Source organism: Acanthisitta chloris, unplaced genomic scaffold, assembly GCF_000695815.1.
Source record: "Acanthisitta chloris isolate BGI_N310 unplaced genomic scaffold, ASM69581v1 scaffold12404, whole genome shotgun sequence".
In the NCBI taxonomy this organism is placed as follows: Eukaryota; Metazoa; Chordata; class Aves; order Passeriformes; family Acanthisittidae; genus Acanthisitta; species Acanthisitta chloris.
In genome coordinates, this window is record NW_008668817.1 from 1 (window position 1) to 11208 (window position 11208).

An 11208-nucleotide genomic window follows, 5' to 3' on the forward strand; every position below is an offset into this window, starting at 1 on the left:
AATAATAATAACGACAATAATAATAATAATGACAATGACAATGTTAATAATAATAATAAACCCCTCTACTCTTTAAATGAGAAGTGTTTCAACACTAAGGGAATTGTCTTGCTCTGAATTAAATTAAAGACAAGAGGGTTTCTCTGCATTGCAAGGGTGCAAAATAGGATCCTAATAAGTACATGGCTGTACCTACACTTTACATTCTCTGAAATAAATTATCCTACTTTAGCAGGATCAGGTTTCCCTTGCTACGTGACTGGATGTGAGGAGTCCTGGCAGTTGACTCAGGCATATTTTTCTTCCTTCTGCCCACTGTTCTTCCCTCACACAGTTCCTGTGTCCTGTCTTGGTCCTCCAGCACTAACAAAGGCTCAGCCTGGAAAGAAGGCCAAGACCAACTCTTTCACAAGAACCTCCTACAGAAAGGGAAGAATCTGGAGGAGTAGGGCTTTTATCATCCTTTCTCTTTGCAGCACAGACACCCTGAAACAAGAAAGTGACCTCACCTTGTGCTGTCCAGTCTTGGCAGTAGAAGTCTTTACTCCATCATAGAGCACTACTAATGCTAGCAACAGTAGGGATTGTACAAAAAGGCTACTGTGTGCAAACGACCCAGAGTTTGGCAACCCACTTTTACAGCCACCTCTACTGCCAGTTCAGACACAGGATTTCTAGGGAAGTAACATAGTCCAAATCTGACCTGATTCCTTGCCACTATCTTCTGTCCCTTCTTCCAGCGGAGAACGGGCTTGAGAGCAGGTAGTTCCTTGTCCTCTTTTCCTCTTTCTATCACATGTTCCCCAAGGCTGTATGCAGCTTCAAATACAATTGGAGAGATGACGTCTTTGACTCTTTTCTGTACAAGAAACCAAACAGATATTTCACCTATGCATATAGGTAAGTAACAACAATCCCACATTTATGTTCAACACTGCAGACATAAGGCAGGTTTGTCTACTTCCTTTATTCTTCTCTTGGCAAACAGCAATAAGCACATTATAACAAATATTTTGGAAGTTTTAAAAAGAAAAGAAAAGAAAAATAAATCAGTTACTCTTTTTGAACCTTCTCTTGGCTCCAAAGAAGCAGTGATATATTTGGCACACCTATAAATCAAGCAGTTTTCAATAAAAGACATTTTCTTTAAAAATAATGTAGAAGCAAAGAGCACATCATCTTGATATCTGGGGTTTCTAAATCCTAGACTTTGACTGAGGTCACCTCCACTAAGCTCCACTCATTAAAAGAGAAGAAAACTCCATCTTCCCTTGTTATTTTGCAATATCAGTGAAATGAATAGATGGATAAAGCTACCAATGTAGCTATAAAATAAGACTGCAGACATGCAGGGGCAAGAAAAGCCATCCTCCAGCACGGTTCTCAAAGCAAAATTCACAGCTTACCCCACTCTCAGCACAGTAACACTTTCAGTTTGTAAAAGAAGAAAGCTTTTCAGTTTCTTTATTTGCTATATTCTAGGCTTAATATTAGAGGTAGGAAATGGTGCCATATTACTTGTTTGATGGGACAAAAGGATTGCCTTTTCCTGTTGCTGGAGCCCAAGCCACAAAACTCATACTGCTTGTCACAACATGAAATGCCTAAATCCAGTCTGCAAGGACAAAATTATCATTGTGCTCTGTTCAGTCCTGACTTCCACAATCCAATTTACCAGAAAATGGAAGTGGCAAATGCTCTACCTTTAAATAGGCAAACATTCCTCTTCAATTTTAATTTCTTAAAAACTTAGCATGAATTCAGCACGGAAGAAACTGAGGCAATAAATACCATAGCACAACAAATCTTCAAATGGGCCAATTCTCAACTTCACCTCACATTGGTTATTAGGCTTCTCTGAACACAGCCTGCCAACCACAAGAAGCAATTGAGATGCAATGCCATTTAAATTGCATCTTCTAAATGTGGGAAACCCGGCCACTAAGTGGCTTTCAGACCACTCCGTTTGATCTGTTTCAAGGCAACCATTTGCTCTCTTCAATATGTTCACTGGCCACAGATCTCCCAAGTCAGGCGAAGGCTAGTGGCTAACCAAATTCTCAAATCATCAGTCAGGTGAATAATAACAGAGGCCAGGCTGGATGACATTTACCCTCCTGTTCCTCAAAGCCCTTAGCCAGCCCTTAAATTCTATACCTCAATACCAACATCCCAGTGCCTCAAAGTTTAGACCTTGCACTGCTTGAAGTGGTTTGTGCTTTCTTGCTAATGTAACAGCAGACATAACAGCAATGGTGATAGCAGCTCAGTGATCTCTTCCCAGTCCCATAGAAAGGACTGTGTATGCTCTGCAGCACTGCTAATCCTCTCAGCAGAAGAGAAATTGATGTCTGCAGCTCCTTCCACAGTCCCGTCCGCAGGGTAGGAATTGTACCATACTGAGACCAATAAATAATGATACTACAACTCACAGAAGCTGCTAGCTTTGCTCTCACACAGAGTCACATGTACTTATTTAAGCAAGGATTCTATCAGTCTATACAAAGACTACACATACAGAGAAATAAGACTGCAAAGAGCACACCATGCAGCAACAGTCAAACACAAATTATCAGGCAATTTGCCACCTAACCCAACTGTATGTAACCAACTATGCTGCCATGGAACAATTAAAAATGTACAGAGTGGGTTAATTAGAATCCACCTATAGTTTTTTCTAGCTCTATTACTGCAGTATGGCAAGAATAAGTTATTTAATCACTTCTAAGTGTTTTAATAAAATCTTGCAGGGTTCAGACCAATGGCCTTTAAAGTCCAAAGACAAGTTTTCTATTGACTTCAATGAATGTTGGCATTTGCTGGTGTCTCTTTCTGCTTCATTTTAGTGGTGAAACTGTGACTTCCAGCAGCTAGATTAATTACATGTGTGGATATTCCCTTACCACAGCCCTGGAGAAATACATTTCACATACCCACTTGTCTTTAATTATGGATAAAACTATGAATGCTACTCAGTTATTCATTTTGCCACATGTTCAGCCCCTTCTGCTCACAATCCTACAAAAGACAAAGGCAACAGTCTGTGGGATTTGTCCTCAGCAAGACAGAGGCAAAGCAGTTCTGCCTCACAGGTACACCACAGACTGTCTGGGATGTGAGCACATAAAGAGAATAACTAATATTTGCCCAAATGCAATCTGGAGAAGCACTATTTTAGGTTGGAAATATAGCCAGTTTCTTTCTCTTTCAGTCTACCCAAATGTACTGCTTCCAGTGGTTGAATTATATATTGATGACACAGCCCACAGAATGCTTATAAGTATTTCTGATTTCTAAGAGGATTTCTAAGACTGATTTCTAAATCAAAAGATGCAATGAGAATCGGGTTTGAGATAAATTGGAAAATTCTTCAAGTCAAGGAAACTTGTGTTATTTTTGCATCAGTTACATGGCCCTCATGAACTGGATTTGCCAAGGGATTTCCACAAGCAGCTTTTACACGCAAACACCTTTTTTCATCACAATGCTGCTATGCTGAGGAAGTGTGTAGGTTAAAGAAAGTTCTGAGTCATGAAAAAGCATCACAGCAAATCACAGCATATGGACAGCACAGCTTCAGCAATGGAAAAAACACTTGAAGGACCCTAAAACAAGTGTAATATCCAAACAGTTCACATTATCAACAGAAACTACTAAGCAGCTAGGGTTCAGTGATTAATAGCAATAAATATCTAGTCTGTACAAACTGAGTGTCACTAAACTGGGCAAGTTTGCGCTATGCCTGAATAACAATTGGAGTCCTGAAGATAGGTTTGTCATCAGCAATCTCATGCCCTTACAAGCAGTTTCTCTGGGGTGATAGAGGTTCTTTTCTTCTCTCTCTCTTTCAGACTACATTTTAATCTGGACATCAGAAATTTCTGCAATAATGCTTTTTGCAGAAATCAATACACTTTGGTCCCAGTAAATTCCCCTCCTGCCAGTATCTCTTCCTGCAATGGAAACAGCCTTGGCCAGCTGCATCCGTTTGTTGGGATCTTTTATCTTTTCTTGTTAGGCATGTTGCATGACATCACTCTGAGTTGAAGAAAAAGGTGTTTTAGTATGAATAGCTGGCCTTTTATCAAGAGCATTACAGGATGACCCCTCATTAGCACCTAGCAAAGACAAAGAGTCCAAAAAGAGCACACTTTTGAGGGCATCTAAGTAAGCAATAAGGCACCTAGAAATGTTTCAAAAGACTTCATGGTCCTGAAAGCTCCCTCTAATAAATGTGATAACAAAGGCTTGCTATCTCCTCTTACAGAATAATCACCTCAAAGAAACTGATTTAATGTTGTGGCAGTAACCGTGCATGGTCAGCTATTTCTTCCTTTTTGTTTCTCTGACTTAGGAGAGGAGAAGAAAACAAGAAAGAAAAGCCTCTGCCAGATTTATAACAGTATTTCTGTTTGACTTTAGTCCCAAAAAGTCCTAAAAATCTGAAAAGTAATCACAAAGCAATGATCAAAGATCAGATCTGTGATTCTGAACACCATTTCCAATTCTCTCTTGAAGATGTAGTGTGATAACTGTAATAAGTCATTTTTGCCACTTTTCATAGGCACAGCCTAAGGCACATCATGACAACATAAACACAGGCACAGATTCCAACATCCTAAAGGCACACTGCCTTGGTGGATAGCCACTGCCTTCTCCAACTTTAATGTTATGTTACCAAGAGCCCACACGCATCATGAATTTAACTAAATTTGGATAGAACAAGACAGAGTTTTAGTCGAGGGGCAGGATTTATTCTGCTTATGGTGCAAGTGGTTACCAGAGAGGATGGAACATCATTTAGCTTTCTTTCAGCTCAGTGACACAGTACACTCAGGGGACTGACTGTACATGAGCCCAGTAAATCATCACATCTAATCCCCTTTGTTCTCCAAGGTGAATGTCTCCAACAAAGACTCTGGAGAGTGCCAAATTCCATTTTTAATTGTGGCCAACAGGCTGAGAAATAAAATGAGAAGTAAATAATCCCCACAATCTACAGTAAGAGGCCTGCAGGAATAGAGGATGAAACGTAGTCCTTTAAAGCAATGAATATGAAGGAATTTTCAACAGCATCAACTTAAGAAATACACTTAATCATCTGGGTGGCTTTTACAGTTTCTCCTTGCTTTTATTCTTGTTCGTGTCTTCCTGGAGTTTCTGTCCTCTTTCTCTGTGGAAAAATTCTCTGATCTGTCAGACATTTTTCTACTCCCTCTGACTTGACCCTGAGGACATCAACCCATGCATGGATTCCAGAGCTTATACTGAATTCAGCACAGCTTTTCAGCACTTCTGAGAATCAAGCTCTGTTTAGTTAAATGACTAACAATGAATTCCAGAGCATGGCTTTTAAAACACTCGACTTGAAACATTTAGTCTAAACGTATTTATTTCAGGCACTAAACAAGAAGCACTAATAATAGACTATAGGAATTTTTACAACCTTAAATACACAATAAATTTGACAATCCCAGTTTAATAGACGACATATTAATGTTAATGTTAATACTTTCAGCCTTCTACTGTGCAAAAGAATAACCATCTCTGTCCTCACAAGAGCCTTCCTCTGTCCTGTGCGTACTTTGACAAAGATATTCTAGGACTTGTGGTAATTTATTTCAGGCTGGCATAGTTTTAGCCTTGGTGCATCCCCACTGCAATAGCAGACAAAACATGGTTGTGCCAAAATCATTTAGAAAAGATCTAGTTTCCATTCCATGCACAATTTGGGTTTTTTTTAAACCATGCATTTTTTTAATATATTTTTAAAGATGTTTCTGTAGTTAAAGGGGTAAAAAAACCAACTGCAGGCTCTTTCACAGAGAAAAGGCAGAATTAGAAGTTTACTTAATTGGCAAAAGTTCATTTACAAAACTACTGGTGAATTTTTTGTCAAATGAATAGCATATGAATGCAATCAGAGGTCTGATTTTCAGTAATAAATGCTTCTGTTTTCTTTTAAGATCTTGTGACAGCTACAATTCAACAAGTAGGTGATATTCTTTCTTGCTAAACTTAACTATTACAAAGTTTAGAACAGGGGAAAAAAAAGCAAAGTATTTGTAGGGTGTCAATGCCTGAACATTATTTAGTGTTAACATTTGAAAGAATGAGAGTACTTGCTTTGTCCTCCTCCAAAATTCTTTACCTCAGAACCCAACTGATTTCAATAGGTCAGCAACCCCTCTTTACACACGTCAGTAAGTGGAAAGATGCTCTGGGAAATAAAGAAACAAATCCCAGGGGAATCTGATGTTAAATAAACACCTGGCATGCAGGGGCCTGCATGCATTGAGAGAACACCCTGAGCCACCAAAGTCCAGACCCAGGCTGAGTACAGTCACACTGTGAGCTTAAGTGCCCACCATCTCTGTGGATCTAGCTTCCCACTATCAGCTGGAGGGTGATATAGGTATTACTGATGTCACATGGGAGAGATTGCAATCAACAGCATAAATATTCCACGTCAAAAGTTACAAAGACATAGCAGTAGTATATTATGGATAATCTTTTCATGGTAATCAGTAGGAGAAGTTACTACATGCCACCCAAATTCAGTATTATGTATTGGTAAGCTCAGATCTTGATTTTCCAGTTTAGGACTAAAACGCATTATGACAATATAGTTTCCCATCATGTTTATACATTGGAATGTCAGGTCTTTTATTGAACCTAATGGTTTCAGTTAAGTATTTTATCATCCATTCCCTATCTTTTATAGTTCACTTTCAGTCTTTCACGGGGGTTTTTTAGATGAAAAATACAGAAAATTCCTCAACTACCTGAAATCATGTTACTCCCCTCTGAAGGAAACAGCCATGCAGGGCTGAGATGCCCAGCTTTTTCATGGTATCAGGTGAGGCACAACCAATCTCTGCAACAAAAGACACCTGCAATACCAACGCTACAGAACCATTAGAAAGCCCAGGAGCTGATGGGTATTTGTGAAGTGAAGACCTGAACTTAGGTGAATGAAGAGAAGCCAAGAAGGAATAATAGGGGTAAGAATTCAAATACTTGTTTTACTCTCTTACTTAAAATATTTATAATCTGTTTCAGCAGGGAATTATATATAGAATAGAGATAAAAATTAAATCCAAACTCTTCCTGCACATATCTAACCCTATCATACACTTGTCTTTTCTGCTGGAGTTACCGCAGTCTATATTCTGTTGATACAAGGTTCTATCACAATAAAGCTTTGAAGATATTTCCTTTAAAGGTGTCTTAAAACACACTGGGTGCAGAACAAGAGTTAATTCAACTTCCTGTTTCCTTTTAAACAGCATTTCCCTGTTCGACTTCCCTGCAGAAGTCGAACACTGGGGCTTTGTGTCTGAAGCTGCAGGAGGAGGAGGAGTTTAAGACCCTTGACTCCTGAGTCATCATATATGGTAACAGGTCTGCTGGAAGTTCAACACACGCATGGATCTGGAGGAGTGGTGTTAACTTCACAGTTAACTTCAGCACTCATGTACTGTACTTGCTTGTATGCTCCCTCACTTTCTTCCTATGTACATCTGGATAAGATCAGTTTTGTGTATATGTCATCCAATAAACTTCCAGTGCAAAATCTCACACACAAGCTGTCCTCAGAGCCAAGGACTGGGATTGAGGAGTGACTCTCTCTTCCTGAAGCCACAGCCCACAGGGGCTGTCTAAATGATACTGAAAGGCACTATGCCCCTCAGTCTTTGCCTGAGCTCCACCTGCTTCTAGACAGCCATGAGTAAACACCTGAGCTACTCTAGGAGAAAGCAGCCACCTTTCCCTCGTTCCCTTGTGCTCCAGATGTATTTTCTTCCTCCTTTTGAAAAAAAAAAATTGACAAAAGCACCTTTCCGAGCACATTTCAAGAGGCAAGAGCAAAGTAATCAAAGCCTTCTCCCCACACCTCTCACTCCTCTCTTCTCTGCCCACAATTACTACTGCACAATAACTTTATTTTTTCCTTCTTAAATATGTTACCACAGGGTTGTTACTCCCATCTCTGATTGGCTCGGCCTTGGCCAGAGGTAGGTCCATCCTGGAGCTGATGCCATTGGCTCTGCTGGACATGTGGGAAGCTTCTAGCAGCTTCTCACAAAAGCCACCCCTACAGTCCCCCCACTACCAAAACCTGGCCACACAAACCCCAGACAGGTGCAATAATGTGACCCAAGTCTATTCTTGCACTATTACATGGAAGAGGTAGTATTTATTAGCCTAATCCTCCCGAGAGCCAGATTTAAAATCAGTATGAGTAAAAGGAAAAAGCATTATGACTGTCTACTTTGCCACATTAAAATGTGAACAGAGCTCCTCTGTGACATCTATTTTTACATTTAAAGTCAATTCACATTCCACACACTAGCTATCTACTAGAAACTTTCTGAAACAAAGACCCACAGTTTGAGCTCTTTACTGCCCTATGCTATGGCTTTTGTACGCACACAAGCTGTGATATCTGAAGAGGGTGAGGTAATCCTATTGTTCTGGAAACAACGAAATTTCCAGAAATTTCTAGACATTCCCATTCACTATTCTGTAACACCCTAACTAATAGGGTTATTATTAACCAAGTAATGTTAAGGAGGAGTTAAAGGAAACTTATCCATTACATAGCACAAGCATTACAATGATGCCAAGGACATTTTGTTAGCCTCTAGGTCTCTCATCCTGCACACTCCTACATATCAGCACGCTAACAATCACCTCAGCAACATACTGACTGCATGTTGTCTCCCTCCCCACCACGTTACTCCTCTTCTCCCATTCTCCTCAGATGATCCAGACACCATTTTGCTAACACCCTCCCCTCCTCAGCCTCTGCTCACAACCAGTATGAAGCAAAAAGTAAAAAGAGGAAGGAATCAGGACATAGTTCAGGAACCTCATGGTCTATGTTAGTCCATTTATAGTTGAATCAAAGTGATGCCATTCATTTCAGCAAGGATAAGGCTTTTCCCCCTCTTTCACTGATCATTCACAAAGAGGCAGAGCCTCCTGCTCAAAAGTCACATAAGCGGATACAGCTGCCCAGCTCTCAGAGATGGCAGGACTGCAGGATATTGTACAACGACAAAGGACGATTGTTTACACCCACAGACGGGAGCAGGATGAATGAGTGTTTCTCAGGGGAACCAAGGAAAACCAAAACTTTCCCTTCAAGTTCCACTGGCTTTCAAAACAAACAAGGCAAATGTTTCTGCAAATAAATGCAACCCATACAGTTCTCTAGATCAAAGTTGACTCTGCTCTGAAGCTGGGGATGCATTCATGGGGAATAGAAAAAGTGGCATTTTACAACGGTAATACTGCATTTACTGCACTAAGGTTCTAACTAAGCATGATTAAGTATTACCACTTTACACATCTGCAGCTGGCATTTGATTACTTTTGATTATTTTATACATTATACACTGGGTCAAGAGTGCTTACCCTAATAGCAGCACTTTTTCAAATTCCACAATATGTAACACTTCAGTGACAACACAGATTTGTGGTCTACACAGAAGACTATTCTAGACAATATGCAGTGACTCTATATGGATAACCAGAATACGCTGTGATTTTGGGCAAGGGAAGAGATTCCATCAAAGCTTGGAAAGGGCAGAGTGAGCCCCTACCCAACTCCAGGCCCTGACAGCTAATTACACACAGATCCTTGTTGAGACATCTGAAAGAGATTATAACCAGTGGGAGTAATAAGGAGAAAGTATCAGAAGAAGCTGGGGCGAGGGAGTAGGGGAATGTTTGGGATGGGCTTTTTTTAAAAATTCTGATTTTAGGAAGATTTAACAAAAATTCATTAAAGGGAAGTTTATCTGCACTAGATATTATCTTGTATTGTAGAGCTGTAAAATAATATTGATCTGTCCAGATTATTCTTTTGACAGAAGCATCTACTTCTTCCCTGATGGAGGCAAACCCTGAGAGCTGAGGGGTGGTGGGATAGGGTGGTGGTCTAGCTGTTCAGCACATCAGAGAGGCTGAAATGTATTTATTGGGTGAGATAAACCGTTTTTGGTTTCAAAGTCAGCAACTCTGCCTGACTTCACCTGTGAGCAGCTCACAGATGACCTGAAAGCACGTGCAACCTGCTGGCTAACACCACTAGTTGCTAGAACCCAAGGAGCAGAAATAACTTGTGCTACACAACGTTCAAATTGTTGAATGCTCTGTGGTTTCCTCAGCTAATTCTACTTTTTCACTGTAAAAGTCACTTCATGTTAATCTCAACAAGACATGACAGCACCCTGAGCACTATGTGACATCATGAGGAAACTCATCTCTTCCACAATTCCTCTTTTTACCCAGCTGCTCTCCTTGGGACTTTGGGTGTGCCAGAAATAACCACTACTTTCCTTCCCATCGTCATCATTCGAGCAGTACCCCAAGCACACTATACACATTTTGTAAAAAGTTGTGATACAAAATTACCTCTTTTTCATACAGCAACCCATTAAAAACCAGGAGCCAATACTGCGGAGAAAGACATCCTTCTGGGTCTCAGGCATAAGCTGATTGGAAACAGCTGCATGGTGGCAGCCAAAAACACCTCTGACACTGACCACAGAAGATTCATCTCCAAAGAGAATGAGAATTCTTTGTTTCCCTCTTCTTTGGGTGTTCGTATCACAGCATCACTGCCCTTGGGTACTCAGTTTTCAAAGGCTGCATGCTCAGAGGCACTAGGACTGGAATCAGCTTTGGTAACAGTGCACAGCATCAACCACAATAAATATGCTCTCCCTAGATATGAAACTAGGTCAAAGCTGATATTGTTTCATTTTCAAGGGTGAAGTCCTTCCCTCAGAAAGACGAAAATTTTTCTGACTATGCAAACTTTTAGAACGTATTTTTCCAGGGTTTGTTCATTTTGAAATTGGCTGGGATGCAGCACTGAAGTAAGAGCAGACCAGAGAACAAACACTAAGTGCGTCGGAGGAAAAACGTCAGACTGAGCAACTGTGGAGGCCAGGGGGTTCTTGGAGAGAGCTACAAGTATATCAGAAGCATGGCACTCAGAGCTTACAAAAGACAAAGTGAAGGGGAAATGGGGAAGACAAGGATACCACAGCCATGGACCAGGATGACAGACCTCTGACCATATAAGCAGCATACACCAAATGCTGGAAATCATCACCAGACATCTCTAATGCTTAATGATAACTAAAGGAAACATGCTTAGTGATAACTAAAGGAAACAGAAGAAAAATAACG

The 11208-nt window shown here is 40.4% G+C and overlaps 1 protein-coding gene across 1 annotated transcript in view; it reads right to left on the bottom strand.

Annotated features, from left to right (window-relative positions):
- Positions 1 to 703: 703 nt before the first annotated feature.
- ITGA9 (integrin, alpha 9) overlaps positions 704 to 11208 on the bottom strand; it is a gene marked incomplete at both ends in the record, with an annotated part of 91711 nt that continues 81206 nt past the window's right edge. Inside the window, one exon of the mRNA XM_009073085.1 lies at positions 704 to 859. Within this exon, the coding sequence (XP_009071333.1) occupies positions 704 to 859 (156 nt within the window). The remainder of the gene's footprint in view (positions 860 to 11208) is intronic.